This window comes from Gadus macrocephalus, chromosome 7, assembly GCF_031168955.1.
Source record: "Gadus macrocephalus chromosome 7, ASM3116895v1".
Classification (NCBI taxonomy): domain Eukaryota; kingdom Metazoa; phylum Chordata; class Actinopteri; order Gadiformes; family Gadidae; genus Gadus; species Gadus macrocephalus.
The window spans coordinates 12103973-12121143 of record NC_082388.1 but is presented as its reverse complement, the minus strand read 5'-3'; the positions used below and the strand labels follow the sequence as shown (position 1 = coordinate 12121143).

General features: G+C 46.2%; 1 protein-coding gene across 2 annotated transcripts; it reads right to left on the bottom strand.

The window, feature by feature from the left end:
* Positions 1-186: 186 nt before the first annotated feature.
* Positions 187-16809, bottom strand: LOC132461586 (MAP7 domain-containing protein 2-like). 2 transcript variants are annotated; one of them, XM_060056790.1, is made up of 17 exons: positions 16371-16809; positions 15383-15484; positions 14539-14625; positions 14364-14438; positions 13906-14069; positions 13400-13499; positions 12105-12191; positions 9713-9819; positions 9138-9253; positions 7272-7543; positions 6425-6548; positions 5987-6149; positions 5152-5256; positions 5000-5050; positions 4765-4801; positions 3397-4108; positions 187-2733 (listed from the first exon to the last, which is right to left on the bottom strand). In XM_060056790.1, the coding sequence occupies exons 1-17, from the start codon at positions 16408-16410 to the stop codon at positions 2463-2465; spliced, it is 2613 nt and encodes an 870-aa protein (XP_059912773.1). In that variant the 5' UTR covers positions 16411-16809; the 3' UTR covers positions 187-2462. The 2 variants fall into 2 exon arrangements, with proteins under 2 accessions (XP_059912773.1, XP_059912774.1); XM_060056791.1 differs by lacking the exon at positions 12105-12191.
* Between the last annotated feature and the right edge of the window lie 362 nt (positions 16810-17171).

The window sequence follows — 17171 nt, the reverse complement described above, 5'->3', positions numbered from 1 at the left end:
ATTATGAATCAGTTTCTGTCCATTTGTAACATAGTACTAATCTCTGAGTAAAGTTAATCAATTGGATGTACTGAAGCCTACCTCCTTACAAGTTTCATGTATTTTTGCATTTCTTTCAAACCTTTTATTATTATAATGGCTGTCAAAGGAAATCGGAGAGCAGCTTAATCAACACAGTGCAAAGTAGGGATTTCAGCTTTTATTGAATCAGATGAAGTAACATGCTGGTCATGCACAGAATGAGTACAATTGTTATATTAGTTTCAGATATAAGGTGACTTTAATTGTTGATTCTAAGGTATTTATTGTATTAATGTACCATTAATGTCTTAACATTAAAACCTAAATGTATATATCTCTATATCTATCTATATCTATCTATATATCTATATCTATATCTATATATCTATATCTATATCTATATATCTATATATATATCTATATATATATATATATCTTCCTCCTAAATTCTAAAATCCTAAGGTAGATAATATAATATGCCTATTTTGTTTCTGGATACATGTAGTTTAGAGTTTTAATTGACTCCATATAACAATACAAACTTTTGTCAGCTCATGAAGTCACTCTCAGTGCCAGTCATTATTACAGTGAATGGTGCAATCTTGGTGCATTTAGGCCCAGACTCAAATGTTGCTGCATGGCACACAGTCTACAGCTGCTATGGCCAAACTAAAAGGTACATACAGATAATGCATCATATAATACGGCAACAAACCTGATTGTCAACATCCTGAAAACCAAATGGCCAGAAGAAAATCTCAAGTCTCAGAGACACCCCAAAATATATGCTATATGGCAAATTACATTGAAACATCACTGTGTACGATTCCACTAGCTGTTGTCATGTTTACGCTGTAAAGTTGTGTTTTGAGTAAATTCAACTAAACTATTTCACTAAAGTCTACAATCTAAATTGTACACATTGCCTCTTTACAAAGTCCCCCATTTACATTTAGGGACATAGATAATCGGGGCAGGACAAAAATCAAGACGCAAATGATTTCTTACAGCAAATACTGAGATACTGATTGCTAAGCTATTGAGGACTTTAAAGATACATGTGTCTTTGATATAGATCCTCCCTGAACTGCTAACAATGAACAGTTAATAGAATAGTGCAACATGCAAAATAAAATATAGATTGTTTGCTCAACATTATTTTTGGGGCAAGAAAATGAAACAGAAGTGGCATATATGTTAAACAATCATATGTTGTCGCATTACGGAATTTATGAATAGATTAGGTTTTCTTGTGAACAGAACCCTCCATGAAAGGGCAGTGACTGGAACATAAATGCAACATTTGTGGTTTTAAATAAGAAATACCAATTACCTCCGGGATGTCACATTCATTAATTATTTTCAATAAATTGAGGGTGTAATCAAAGCCTCAACCAATCATAAACAGGCAACTTTATTGGCAGATCCGGTCTGATTTCATCTGAACAAGCAGTCACAGTACTGTGGATCTGCTGATCAGATCAATTGGAATTCAATCTATTTCACTCACTCTCACATGCGTGCTTAAAAGGAGCTAAAAGGCGTCGTTGGGCCATTACAAAGAGCTAAGGAAGTCATTATCTGAGAGAAGTAGCCAATCAGGGGTTGGAATAGACGTGCACTGCATTGCCATGCCTGTCTGTCTGTGGACTAGGTTTGGGTTTGATAAAGAATGTGGACAGATAAGCACTTAACACAGCCTTCAGGATTAGCCTTGCAGCAGCCTCATCCAACAAGACACTAGACATAATATTACAACATAGATGAGCAACGACACAAGGTTGTGATGAGCTCTGTTTTCTAACATTCTGGATGAGTAAAAGCTAGAGAAAAGTGTTACTTTGTTGTCGATCTACCCTTGTCTACCTTGAACTATTGGATGTACAAACACACACACGCACAGACAAATACACAAAAACACACACACACACACACACATTCATTACATGATCACATTTTGCTGTAATTTCCCCCTTCAAACCATAAAGCAATTTCTCTCTCTCCCTCTCTCCCCCCTCTCTCTCTCTCTCTCTCTCTCTCTCTCTCTCTCTCTCTCTCTCTCTCTCTCTCTCTCTCTCTCTCTCTCTCTCTCCCTCTCTCTCTCCCTCTCTCCCCCCCTCTCTCTCTCTCTCTCTCTCTCTCTCTCTCTCTCTCTCTCTCTCTCTCTCTCTCTCTCTCTCTCTCTCTCTCTCTCCCTCTCTCTAAACTAATTAACTACTGAAAACCTTCAGTCCAACAGCATAAGAGATACCTGAGCCTGTAGATTTCTGTACACATACACGCACACACAGACACACAGACACACACACACACACACACACACACACACACACACACACACACACACACACACACACACACACACACACACACACATACACCTCAACCCCACACACTATCCCTAGTAGGACCCTATGGACCTTAAAGACCTCTCCTCGGCTCTACTGGATGCTGAGCTTCTTGGAGGATACGACTGAAGCAGAGGAGGTGTGAATGGCTTTGGACTCGGCCATGGGGCTGACCACACCCTGGATCAGGTTCTTGTTGAGGTCTCCACCTCCGTGGCTTTCGGAAGTGAGTCTGGAGTAGGCTGCGGTGCCGGTCAGGTCTAACAGGTCTTCCAGGGCACAGCTGTTGCTCACGCTGTGGATCTGGGCCTCGTTTATCGGCGAGAACTCAGTGATGGAGATCAATTCCTCTTTGGACACCGGGCTGAAACATTAGAAGGTGTGGTGTTCATATATAAGGAACACTCTCCCTCGCATTTAGCCAAACCCTGACATGTTTAAATCCCGGGTGGGGGTTTCACCATTGGAGGTGAAAACCAGCTTGTCAGGAAAGCAGTTGGAGTTGAAAGAAGTTGGACCCTTAAAGCTACCAGAAAGCCTACTCGACCCTACTCTCTACTTTACCACTCCCAGTCCATCCTGATACTGTGGTCTGTTAATGGTTTGATAACAAGAGCCAACACTATGAATCAAGTTATTTTTTTGCTTTCTCTATTTTAATTCGAAATCATGGTTCCAATAGGTCTGGAGTCATCTACCGTATATGAGATATTATTACATAATGGTTATATATGCTCTAACTCGAAAGTATTTTTTCAGTATACATTTTTGAAGGGACAAATATGGTCCAGCTAAACTGTTGAAGTATGTTACATATTATAATATTCCCACGTACGATATCTGGTAAAGTAACAGACTCTTTAGATCCAGCCACATCTGAACAGCACCAGAACCTCGTCCTCATTAGTATCAACACGACCAATGGGGAGATGTCAGTCATGCTCATACAACCAGTTTTGGTCACCCTCCTTCTGGATGCTTCCAACACCCGGAGAGAGGGGGGGCTGGGGGGGGGGTGGGTTCTCACCTGACTTCCATGGACTGGACCTCGTCCCCAGACCCTGGACCCCTGACGTTCAGCGGCTCCAGGGTGATGGTGGGCGGGGTGGGACGTCCCACCGACAGCAGCTTGAGAGACGCTCTCAGTGTATCCTTCGTCTCCCCCGCCCCCCCGTGACCCCTGCGCTCAGGGGTCGACGCCCCTGCGCCGCTCCCTTCTACCCCCACTCCGTTCTGCTGGCCGCCCTCTGCGGCGTTGCGTTGGTTCTGGGTCTTGGTGTGGGCCAGGTGCTCTGCGTTCTTCTCGTGGGAAACCACGCTCTCTCGTTGGTGTGCTTTGGTGTCGGCTTGCCTCGACAGCTCTTTGTTCGTTTGGGGGCTCCCCTGTGTGACGTCTTTCTCTTCGGGTTTGCGGGCGACCTCCTGTCTTTCTTGCTCCCTCGCGTCAACGTTTGTGGTGACCGGGGCGTCCTGGGGTGAGGTGGACGCCCCGGGGTTCACCGCCTGTTCTGGAGCGTTCTTTGTGACACTCTCCTGCTTGCGGACGCTGTTCACTTCGACCGGCCCTGGCGCCAGCTCCTTCTGCATCGTCGTGGTTTCTGTCTTCACCTCTTTCTTTGGGGATCCCTGGTTCTTCAGGTTGGCCTGGGCTGCTAGCTGGGCTCTGACCTGTAATGTGACCTTTTGGATGGCTTGCTCGTTTGCCATTTCACTCGTGTGAACGTTGGTCCTGAGCTCCCCTGTTGAGGAGGACAAAGAATACAACATTGTACTGACCCCCCCTCCAACACAGCGTGGGAGTACTACACAGACCTGGCCGAGGACGTTCAGAAACTGGCCCATTTTTACTCATGCGTCCCGTGTGTAGTGTCTATAAATACACCCAGTTATTACCTCGGTGCCTGAGGTGCCCTGCACAGAGTTAAAAATAGAAAAGAAGTTGCCATTGCTCATTAATCCAAAATCCTTTTTTCTCAGTTCATGAACTCAAATGAAAGCCTTGTCGCTTGCAGGAATTCATTTGATTTTGTGATCTCAACTGTCATCGAAGGATCTCAACTGTCATCATAGAACCTTTGTTGTTCCTTTTATTTTGAAATGACTAGTAGTTCAAAATAATTCACACCAACACCATTGATAATATCTTGAGTATATTATTCATATGCTGTGTGAAAAGTGCCATGCGGTTTCATTGAAATGATAACAAGGAGAAAACTAACCAAGCACAGCCAACAGCGAGGGAGTAACCTTCTGGACATGCTCAAATATAGCAAGACGGATCTCACAAGGAGCTAGCGTTCATCAGTATCACAGTTCTGAGACGGAGGGTCGGTGCAGGCAGGGATAGCGAGCCAAGCGACAACGGTTTGGACGTTGACCAAAGGACTTACTGTACCTGGTATTGAGGGAGACACCATCTCCACTTGTCCCTCCTGATTCAATATGGAACAGAGACCATGTGGCAGTAATTAGGACACAAAAAACCACAGAGTATGGCCAAATTAAGAGTTTAATAAAGACATTTTACAAAAACAAAGAATTGAAGCAAAGACAGCAAAGGGCGGCCATCTTGGCGGTGGGCGGCCACGTTACAGCGTGGCAACGCCAGGGTCAACCCCCTCTCACAATACCTTCAAGTCTGCCTCGCCCTTCCTCGTTCTCTTCATGATTTCCTCGATGCGCTGTACAAACACACAAGGATGTTTAATAAGTCATAAAGTAAAAACTAATTGCACAATGAAACTGTTGTTGGCATGTTTAGAGTTTAGAGAAATGGGAGTACCTTCTTCCTGAGGTTTCTCTCCTCCTCCTCCTGTATCTTCTGGATCTCCCGCTCTTGGCGTTGCCGTTCGGTCTCCTCTCCATCCTCTTCCTTACATTTTTCTTTCTGTTGAAGGACAAAAAAAGGCAGCTGCAGTTAAAGGCAGACATATAGAGAGACAGGCAGACTGACAGAGAGACGGAGAGATAGGGCCTTGATACAATCTGGCCCAGCCCGGGAAGCATTAACGGTCAGATCTTAACACTCCGAGATCAGATCTTATGATCACTTTGTGATCCGATGTGCCAGGTCGTATTCTCATATTGTGATGGGATCTTACAGTATTAAGTAGTGTGGACATAATCAGGAACAGATAACTGTCTATGTCCTTAAACAACTCCCCATGCCTTAAAGTCTGCTACTAGGCTCCAGGTAAACATAGGAGACTACCATGAACTTCAAATGAAATAAACTGCGAAAACTGAATGTAATACATCAATGTTGCGGTTGCACGCCTGTCATCAGCCCGTCCAGTCATTTCATTCGGCCCAAATGAAATGATTGGAGGGCCTGCCTATCCGTCTTCCTTCCTGCCCAGCTACCTGCGTTGACTTTGCCCATGGACTCATTGTGCATAACCAGAGTCTTCCACAAGTTTAGTCAGACCTATTGCTAAGGCTAGCCAGCTTGTCCTGTGTTCCGGGGGAGTTGCCTCAGAAGGAAGCCTACAGGGAAGGGTGGGGTTTTGTCAGTTGGGTACTTTCAAAACTAGCTGACTCTGGCTGGTTTATCCAAATTGCCTTCCCTGCCTTTAATGCATGAGTACAAACAAACAGAAAGATGGACCAACTCTGACCTCTATCTCCTTCTGGATCTGCAGCTCCTTGTCCTGCGCCTCCTTCTGTCGTTTCTTCTCCTCTTCCTCACGCTGTCGGATGAGTTCCTCCTGTTTGTCCCTCTCCTCCTTCTCCAGCCGAAGCCTCTTCTGCAGCTCCCTCCTCAGTGCTTCTGCCTTCAGGCTGGTGGAGAAAGGGTCGAGATATAGGCCCACGGATACAGGCAGATAGCATGTAACATCATATCAAATCATATTCATATATCTTCCTACTATCCTACTGCAATATTGCCTTTAATTGTATACTTGTATCCTCCAATCGGCTCCTCTCCTCCTCCTTAGGTCACAACAACATTAACTTCACACTTGCGCAGGCACACACACACACATCTACACACACGCCTACACAAACACACACACACAGCACACACACACACACACAGTGTAAGTAAGGCTCACCGCTCCTCCTTCTCCTGCTGTTGCCGCTTGTCCTCCAGCTCCTTGTGCTCCCGGGCCTGGCGCCGGCGCTCAGCCAGCAGCCTGGACGCCTCCTCAGCATTAGTAGCACCGGCAGACACCTTCCCTGCGGGGGCGACAACAGTAATTCATTCATTATTAAATTATAATAAAGATGAATCATCATCATCAACATCATCATCATTTATCATTATCCTCATCATCGTCACCACCACCATTGTCATCCTCAACAGCCCCCACCATCATCTTTATCCTCGTTATCATTGTGCTCCACTCCCAGATTAAGGGTTTCGGGTTCAGACACAGATGGCGACTGACCAGCTGTAGCAGGCAGCCTGACCTCTTTCTACTTGCTTTTTGCCTCATATGTTTGTAACATTTTCCAATGATGTCTTTTTTTATTTGTGTTATGCTGAATAAACACAAAGGGAGCATTAGCAGCGTTGCAGATTTTTCTTTTCACTGTTTCCCACTGGCCATTGTCTTCTTGCAGTAATTACTTTGTAGATTGGGGGGGGGGCTGGCACTCTTTGCATAGTATTTTTATATTTTACCGTTTGCATATGAGGTGATCTGTGAGAGGTTTTGATGACAATTTAGTGGTACACTTAAAGTCGGGTTGTGACTCTGCCAAAAGTGATACGTACTTACTAACACTGTGTGTGTGCATGTGTGTGCGTCTGCGTGTGTGTGTGTGAATGTGTTAGTGTGTGTGTATGTGTGTGTGTTTATGTGTGTGCGAAGTTATCGTTGTGACTTAAGGTTGGCAACCACTGGCCGTTATGATACCTGGGTCAAGATCAGCTGTCAAAATGGGACCCACCCTTACCTGAAGTCTCATTCCCTGTGCCCTTACTGGTCCCAGCATCGACCAGAGGTTTCTCCTTGTTTCTCGCCGTCTGTACCGTAGATGGTTCCGGGCTCTCTGCACTACTATTCCTCTTCACAGAGGTGTCCATTTTGGATTCCTCACAGCGGCCGCCGCTCCTTCTGGATTTGGATCTGTCGCCGTTGGTTACGAGGTTGGACTGGTGTCTTATGGGGGACGGAGTCTGGTGGCGTGCTGAGCAAGGAGATGCAGTTCTCATTTTGGATGTCACTCTGTGAAAAAGAAAAAGTAGTTATTATCCAATTACTATTATCTTAAAAGTGCAGCATGTGGGATGAAGTGGCATCTTTGGGCTGTCTTTTTTGGCTGCTGTAGAGACATGGTGGTGCAACTTGGTGGGCAGCAACAGTGGCTGGAAGAGGACCTGCTGCCTATGTGTATACAAGGCTCAGTCTGAGGTTACAAAAATGCAACAATCCTTGTTTTCATGGGATTAGTTAAAACATACTTGAATATGAATATTGTGTACAATTTATATTCTACACACTGCAACTTTAAAGGTGACAAAATGTACCACCAGCTGTTAGTGTGATGAGCCGTTACAAGCCGTTTCGGAAAAATCTGCCTCTTTTGACATCATAGGTGGGCGTGTCCACCTAGACGTATGATGGATAGGTTAGCAACGTTTGCTACAGTCCACTGGGTTGGCTGGTTAACTGTCTATCCAGCGCACATCTAGGTGGACAAGCCCATTTTAAAACGCCTTGTAACGGCTAATCACACACACACACACCTGGTGGTAGAATATGTCACCTTTAAACACTTTGCATCATAGGATATATGCAGAGTCTGCATATATATGTATATTGTACACGCAGAGTCTGCATATATTTATGTATACATGCAGAGTCTAAATATCTATGCATACATGCAGAGTCTGCATATATATATGTATACATTGTGGCAACCCGGCACCGACACGGCGGCCCTGGAAGCCCAGAGGGCAGGTAATACAAGCAGTCTACCACCCTTTTCCCCCAGAGGACGCCAAGGGCCGCATTGGCACGGTCCCACTCAACGCCAACACGGGAGACACCTGTCTACCAGGCCAATCAGACCCAGGTGAGGGCTAGATAAGAGAAGCTGAGACGTCGTCTAAAGGCCGGAGGTATGTGACCCATGTAGGAGCCGAGAGCGGACCGAGATTCCCTACCCGGACGGACCTTTGCCCCGGGACCCGGTCTAGAGAAGACCACAGGACGACACGGAAGGACCTCCTCATCTGGATACCGGGACAGCGCGTGAGACACGACCACAGCGTCCCCAGTGGCTCACGGAGCCCAGACTCTTTTTTTTTGTTATAGTTTGCATTGACGGGTGATTCCCCTTTTTTCACTACTTTGGATTTAATAAACGTGCCTTGTTGGCAGTTTGTGAGCATCAGAGACTCTTGTTCATTGATCGGAGGCGTGGCTGATAGAACCGGGTTACCACAACATGCAGAGTCTGCATATATACAGTATGTATACATGCAGAGTCTGAATATATATATGTATACATGCAGAGTCTGCGTGTATATATATGTATATATTTAGAGTCAGTGGTACAAATCTTTTATGGTGCATTATGGGTATTTTAGGACAATGTATAGAACTCGATTTTTTTTAAATGGCGATGCCCCAAATAGTGCACTATATAGGGAAGAGGTGAACCAAATAGTGCACTATATAGGGAAGAGGTGAACCAAATAGTGCACTATATAGGGAAGAGGTGAACCAAATAGTGCACTATATAGGGAAGAGGTGAACCAAATAGTGCACTATATAGGGCAGCAGTGAACCAATTGAATCACAGCAGGGGTCTTACTTGGAGGAGGAGGGGCAGGTGAACTGCCTCCCGGAGTGGGCCGGGGAGTCTGGTCTCCTCAGAGGAGAGCCGAACGCTGGAGAAGCCGTCCGTCTGTCCCTCCGAAAGCGCTGTTTCTGAACCCAACCCCGAGGACAACGTTTTTAAGTTTGTGACATAATAACTAAGGAGAGGTTGGTAGTTCCATTGCTTAGGTTGCGAATGTTGCTGACTGCAACTCACTGAAAGATATTGAGTCAATTTTAAGATTATAATAACTGAACGCCATTCAGAATCAGGAAATACAAGTACTAGTACTGCACTTAGAATATATATATACCTAATATATATAACTATTTTAGAACACAAATATAAAGTAATATGTAATCACTAATTACTGTAATTACTAATTCAAAGATGTTAATGTACAGTTTTAACAAAGCGCTACAGCACCCAAAATCACAGTATTGTTTTTTTCCCAATCGCTGATGGACCGCAGATGAACCATGACAGACATTACAGGCCGGCTGTACACCTCCGTGTACAGCCAGGAGGCCGGCTGTACTCCTCAGTGTACAGCCAGGAGGCGGGCTGACCTTGGGGGTGTTGGGGGTGGACTGAGAGCCTCCCTGGAGGCTGGCTCTGTTGTGGTCGGCTGGGTTCAGTGTGCCGCGGTACGGTGATCTGTGGGGGCTGCAGGGGGCTGTGACACATCCAACATTCAGGGGGGAGCACATGTGAAGGTGGGGGTAACACTGGTGCAGTTAAGTAAGGCAACACGGCAGGGACATAATGCCTGTATGTGCTCCACCTGACTGTAGCCCTTATCGTGTGTTTAGACCTCTGGTTCCCCACACGTGGGTCGGGGTCAATTTGGGGTCACCTAATTTGAAAATAAGGCCCAAGGAGATTGTTGAAACTTAAAACGTAGAGATTTCTTTAAATCGACAAAACTATCAACATTAAAAGGAGATTATACTTGGTTAAAATGCAAGAGGTCACCTCTGTCTAAGTAGAATTTAACTGTTATTTTTGATGAAGATGTCATCAGAAGAACGGGGATATTGGGTGAAGACACCATTAGCTGAAACTGCATCTTGGCCAGCTTAGCCTGCAGCACACCCCAATCTGATTTGGACAGAGGGAAGTAATTATAGAACTCGCCAGGAAGAAAACAGCCAGTAATGTTGATAGGAAATGAGCCTACCAGGAAGCTGAGGATCTTTTTTCTTTTATCCACAATTAGATTGCGATTGATAATGTGGCTAATGATTTGGTTGCCTGTGTGGTTGGCAAGTCTAGGCTAGGGTACGATGAGGTGCAGAAAACATACATGCTTCCACAAAGAACAATTAAATAACGCAATTCAACGACATGGACAGTTTTCCTCCTTGCCATAATGAAAACGTCAGCACAACACATGGACTGCACGACTCACAGACACTCACACATTCACGGCCACATACACCCAAAGGCACAACAGAAACGGCGAGACAGAGACACCATCATGCTGCCTTAATTCTACAGTACTTCTATTGTGGACCACGTTAGTGTTCAACTACCAAGGCTGTCCAAATGCTCATAACCAACACATCAACACATCAAAACAGTGTTGATTATGTTCAAATAATAATGAATAAATACAATTTAAACTTTCAAGCAAAAGCCAGGAAAGAAATTTGAATTGCTGGATATCGAGAGGCAAAGTGAAGAGTTTGGATGTTGGTTATGGCATCTGAGTTTGGCAGTTGACCTCCCTCTTGCCTAACGAAGGATGTGTGTCGGTACTGAAGTGAAAAATGCTTGCCAAGCAATATGATTATTGACTGCAGTACGCAGTCAATAATTTGGAGAGGTGCATTGGGTGGAAATACTGGTGTAAGTGGTGGGAGATGAAAATCCGTAACCCCCCCGCTGTTCTCACACTGGCTCATTTGCAAACCCAGACTGGAGACACTAATGTCTCCATTAAGACCATATCAACACGACACTGGCTAAATATTTTGTCAAAAGTTTTCCATCACTTTCCATCCGAAATTATAACAGCAACAGGGTTTTCAAACCTTCCGTTTCATTCCTACACTGAAAGGCCAGACAACTATTTTCAGAATGATCATATTCATCCACACAACTTGGATGCTGGAAGAAAATGCTGTTGTGGATGAAGGGTCAAAACTGAGAGAAAAATATGAGCTCTCAAAAGTATCCGCATTAGTGTGTCCATGGCCTAAATAGACAGCCTAATGGTGCCTTGGAGAGATTAAGGTGATGGGGATGATGTCATGGCTCTGCCTCATAATCAGGGCAAAATGTGGACAAAGGCAGTGTTAGGAAGTAGAACATGAAAGTGAGTTAGTACTAGTAGTTAGTTAATACACTGTTATGATGCAGTGTTATAACTGTACCGCAGTTATGCTGTGATGCACATCCTCTTAAAGGGGAACTGTCATACTCGGCTCATATCATATTTCTAATATATAGGCCTACACCTGTTTTATTTTGTTGTAATAATCGTGTGTTCCCCTCTAAGATAAGGTCAGATGAGATAATCCACAACCATCAAGAGACAACCACGCAGAAAGTACCACAGAGGTGAAGACTACAATATTCACATAACACGTAATCCCGCCTAAAAGACGAGGACTCTACAGATGAAAGACAAGGATGACAACAACAAAATCACACAATGTGATCAAACACAGCATCACTTCCACAGCTCATCCTCCACAGATGATAACAAACCCCTGGAAAAGTTGGTTATCAACATGCATCATGGGAAAAAAAGAGCGAGCTGAGGAATGGGTTCTTCTGGATAGAGCAGGAGGGGGGACTGGTGCGACCAGCGGAGGGAGTGGGGTCGGCCAGGGTAGGGGGGTAGCATGGGTCGGGGCCAGGGGCCGGGGGTCGGGTCGGGGCCAGGGGCCGGGGGTCGGGTCGGGGCCAGGGGCCGGGGGTTGGGGGGGGGGGCGGGGGTCGTTGTTTCTTTACCAGATTCGCTGGAAGCAGGAAGGGGGGAGGCAATGCCATGGGGGAGGGCGGAGGCAGCGGAGAGAGGGGGTGGGTTATCACTGTCACCTACAGTGGATTGGACGGAGCAGAGCAAAGCAGAGACAGCAGAGGTTATAACAGACTTTACCTGCGGTCCCGCCGCGGAACAGCTGACCTGGGCTGACATGCGATACCACACGGGGATGTAGTGCTGAGTCTGAATACCGCTAGCGCTGAGCTAGCACCGAGTCCTTTGTTCTCATGAGGTGCCGTGTTTGTTGGAAATGAATACCATATCTTGAAACAGGTAAGTAATGCCAATAAAAAGGAAAAAGGTGTGTTTATTTCCAGTATTAAATAAAAGTAAATGCTTGACGGAGTGGTGTAGTGTTTCTTCGTGATTTCTCCTTTATAATTGATCGTATTGATTGATGGCTCGGCTGCCTGAGCCGTGCGGTTGTACAGTAGCTGCGTAGCACCACATCACTACATCACCGAGCCCCGCGGTGTGGCGGTACCCTTCCCTCTACTGACAATCTCCTTCATGCTCATGCGCACCTCAGCAGTCTGCTGTATGCAGTGAGCATTCTGCTCTGGAAACACACACACACACACGCACGCACGCACGCACGCACGCACGCACGCACGCACGCACGCACACACACACACACACACACGCATACACATACACTCGTGCTTGCATGTATACACACACACACGCACACACACGCACGCACGCACGCACGCACGCACGCACGCACGCACGCACGCACGCACGCACACACACACACACACACACACACACACACACACACACACACTTCTGCATAGTAGGCATAGTTCTACCTGCCCCAGTAGTCCTACCTGCCCTAGAAGCAGAGGTCCAAGGTAGACATACCTGTCACTGTCTCCCCAGTAGTCCTACCTGCCCCAGTAACAGGGTATCCCAGTAGCCCTACCTGTCCCAGTAACAGGGTATCCCAGTAGTAGTCCTACCTGTCCCAGTAACAGGGTATCCCAGTAGTCCTACCTGCCCCAGTAACAGGGTATCCCAGTAGTCCTACCTGTCCCAGTAACAGGGTATCCCAGTAGTCCTACCTGTCCCAGTAACAGGGTATCCCAGTAGTCCTACCTGTCCCAGTAACAGGGTAACCCAGTAGTCCTACCTGTCCCAGTAACAGGGTAACCCAGTAGTCCTACCTGCCCTAGCTGCCCCAGTAACGGGGTAACCCAGTAGTCCTACCTGTCCCAGTAATCCTACCCCCCAGTAGTCCTACCTGCCCCAGTAGTCCTACCTGGGCCACTAACAGGGTATCCTCGGTTCCAGCGTCGGTTCCTCTGCTCCAGCTGCAGGCTTCGCTCCAGAGATCTCTTCATCAGAGCCTCCAAACGCTCCTGGGAAGAGAACACATCCAGCCTTTATGGCCAGGTGGCTTTTATTGTGCTGTTGTGTTGTTGAGTCAGGGGTGGTGTGGTGGTTTGTGCAGTATTGTTTTGTACTATATTTTGAGCTGTGTTGTTTTACACTGAATTATATGTTTATGTTTTGTGTGGTTATCTCGCCTTGGGGTGTTGGGAAAGGACTGACTATCTGTATAGTGTAGTGGGTAGGGTGAACTCCAAACCTAAAGGTTCTGGGTTCCATCCCCCATGATCTGGTACAAGAGGTCTTCTCTTGCCCCAGATGCTCCCTCACCCCTACCTGCTCCTCAATGACTTGTCTCTGGATTCACTGTAAGCTCCTTTGGTGTTCAAAGGGTCTGCCAAGTGGCTCAATAGGCTGTGTAAAGCGTGTACGAACCTTTTCCTCCTCCAGCTGTTGCCTCCTCTTCTCCTCGACGGCGGACCTCCTCAGCTCCTCCTTCTGCCTCTGCTCCTCCAGCCTCCTCCAGCGCTCCTCCACCGTGCGCTCGTACTGCAGCCGCGCACGCCGCTCCTTCTCCTTCACCAGCTGGTCCCGTGCCACTGGGAGGGGGGAGGGGGGACACTTGAAACCAACACTCATACTTTTCTTTCGATGCGAGCCACACTGTAGAGAGACAATGTCTAACATCGAGATCTGCCGGCGGGTGCCGTCAACGAGGAACTGATATTCTCACAGATCGTTTCACTCACTGATGGCTGATGGATGACTATGGTCTTTCTTATAAATTACCCTGAAATTAAAGCTCTAAAATGTTACCTACAGCCCCCATTTTTAACAATAATATCGTAATCTAATATGTATGTAATCTATATATCAATAATCAACAGACTAACCCAGGGTTTTTTCTCTTTCTTCACGTCTCTCTTTGGCCAAACGCATTCGGTCATCTGTCTTCAGGTAGCCTTCCACTGGAGGTCATTAACAACACAAAATCAGACGACGTACAGAGGTTAAACTGTACAAACAACTTGAACAGATTGAATATGCCTAATCTGTTCTGAGACTTACGCAGTGTATCATGGTTGTGGTGGCTCGATGGTAGATGTAAAGGTGAAGGATGCCCGTTGATCTGCGGCTTCCGTTCTGTGGACGGGGCTGACGAGACAAATAAGAGAGAAGAGTACGGTAATAAGTCCATGGGTAAAACACGCAAAGCTTTCGGTAACATATGTATGAACTCAGCCCCACGGCGTCGGCGTGTAGTACCGAGGATCATCGGCAGAGGGCAGTAACTTCATGCCCTCTGTCTCTGTAAATGTGATCGAAATGGCTTAGGGGGGCGAGACCACCAAGGGCGAACAGAAGAGTGAGGTGCAGAGAAAGTGCAATTCGCCCTTGGCGTGATAATTATAGGATAGATGCTGAATCCCACGGTTTGTTGTTGCCATGGAAGGCTTTTGCTACTGAAGCAGTGATCGAACAATAGGCAGATGTATCGCTGCTGACATAACAATATTGTGGATTATTCTACCAAATGTGCAATACCTTCATAAAACTAACATTATGATAGAGATTATTGAATGCACTGAATATACAACAGTTTGTGTGTGTGTGTATTTGTGTGTGTGCGCGTGTGTGTGCGTGTGAGAGAGTTTACACGTGTTTGTGTGTGTGTGTGTATGTGTGTGTGTGTGTGTGTGTGTGTGTGTGTGTGTGTGTGTGTGTTTGTGCGTGTGCGTGTGTGCGTGTGAGAGAGTTTACACATGTTTGCGTGTGTGTGTGTGTGTGTGTGTATGTGTGTGTCTGTGTGTGTGTGTGTGTGTGTGTGTGTGTGTGTGTGTGTGTGTGTGTGTGTGTGTGTGTGTGTGTGTGTGTGTGTGTGTGTGTGTGTGTTTGCGAGAGTGTGTCCTACTTGTCTTCCCAGCAGAGCCCACGCGTGCCGGAGAGCTGTTCCCACTGCTGGGGGACCTCTTGTCGGGGAGGAGACAGGGTGAGGTTGGGGTCCTTGGCTCACCTGTGGCAGGAGGCAGAAGGAGCAGCATGGATAGAGAACAGTCCTAAACTCAGAAGAATTCTGCCTATGATGAGGATAAAAGCAGCGTGAGAGGTTTCGATTGGGAAGGCTAAGTGATGTCACTGAGTCACACACACACACACACACACTCCACAATCACACACACACACACACACACACACACACACACACACACACACACACACACACACACACACACACACACACACACACACACATTAACACACAACACTAACACGCAGACACAAACAAAACAAAACATGAACTTTCAGACAAATGTTATTGTTTAATTTGTAACTGAAGTATATGCCAACTACTTTTACATGTTACATGCAAATAAATAGGAACTTCAAGGTTTTTCGTCATGTGGTAATTTTTATTTATTTTTATGTAGCAGAACCATAGGCCAGAGCAAATGGACCAAAAGTTGAGATTCCAATGCAAGTCTACAAGGCAACAAAAGATGACAATCTGTAGTGTAATCACCTCATTTACATCAACACAAAGCCATATGCCACAGAAATCATCGTACTACTGTAACCTACTTAAAAACGTCTGGTTTCCTACAAGAAACGTTCGTCAGGACATGAGGTCGTGTGAAACCGAATTCTTTGCTGCTAAATTTTTTTTCTTTGCTTTCCAATTTTTGTAATGTGTTTCTATGTAATCACAATGAAAGCATTGAGCAAATTTAACAAACAATATTCAGAAGAACATTTTGGTTCTCAATGTGAAGGCTTGAGAGTGTAAAAAAAGATGCCTGTTCGAGGTGCGTCATTCGCATTTCAAACGAAAACCCTTCTCTGACTATCCCCGGATAAAATTCAATGCGAATCACAAATATGATATTTTTTGGGTAGCCTACCTGTTATGAGTGTCGGTGATGTAGTCACCGTCTTCGCCATGGATGCTGTCACCGGTGGATTCCACCCAGAATAAAGGGAATACTGCCAGACCGCAGCGTCTCGACCCGTCGGTGAAATGCAAGCTCCGGCTTTTTCAGCGCCTGGGCGATATGCGCTATAACGCGGTAACGCTGTAACGCTATCACGCTGCCATTGTGCTTCAAGGGATCTCACAAGGAGCTAAACAAATCTCAACGTTGGTCTTAAACCTCACTAAATGTCATTATAATCCGCGGATGTTGATTTGTCTACGACACGCCGAAAGGCGTGTGTGTGTGTGTATGTGTGTGTGTGTGTGTGTGTGTGTGTGTGTGTGTGTGTGTGTGTGTGTGTGTGTGTGTGTGTGTGTGTGTGTGTGTGTGTGTGTGTGTGTGTGTCTGTGTGTGATGACAGCGATCAGGGTGGATGGCGGGGTGGGGGGAGGGGGGGGGGAGGCTGGGAGAAGGGGGGGGGGGGGTGGACCAGGGGCTGTTCCGAAATGACGTTTGTGTCTGAAATGCGCACAAAAATAAACGCTTTAAATATTCAGCTATCGCATTCCTCCAAATTGACCCTACACAATGTATCAAATCATCGTATATTAGTAGAGTTGTATTATTAATATACAAGGTCATTTGCCGACGCCGAGGCTTTTCTACATCAACATAAGACCTGCAACCGCATTTTGATGCTGCGAACCTCCCGTTCGACAGGGGGCGCTGCTTTAATCCCAACCACTTTCTCTAGCAGTGTTGCCAGATTGGGCCAGATTTCCAGCAGAA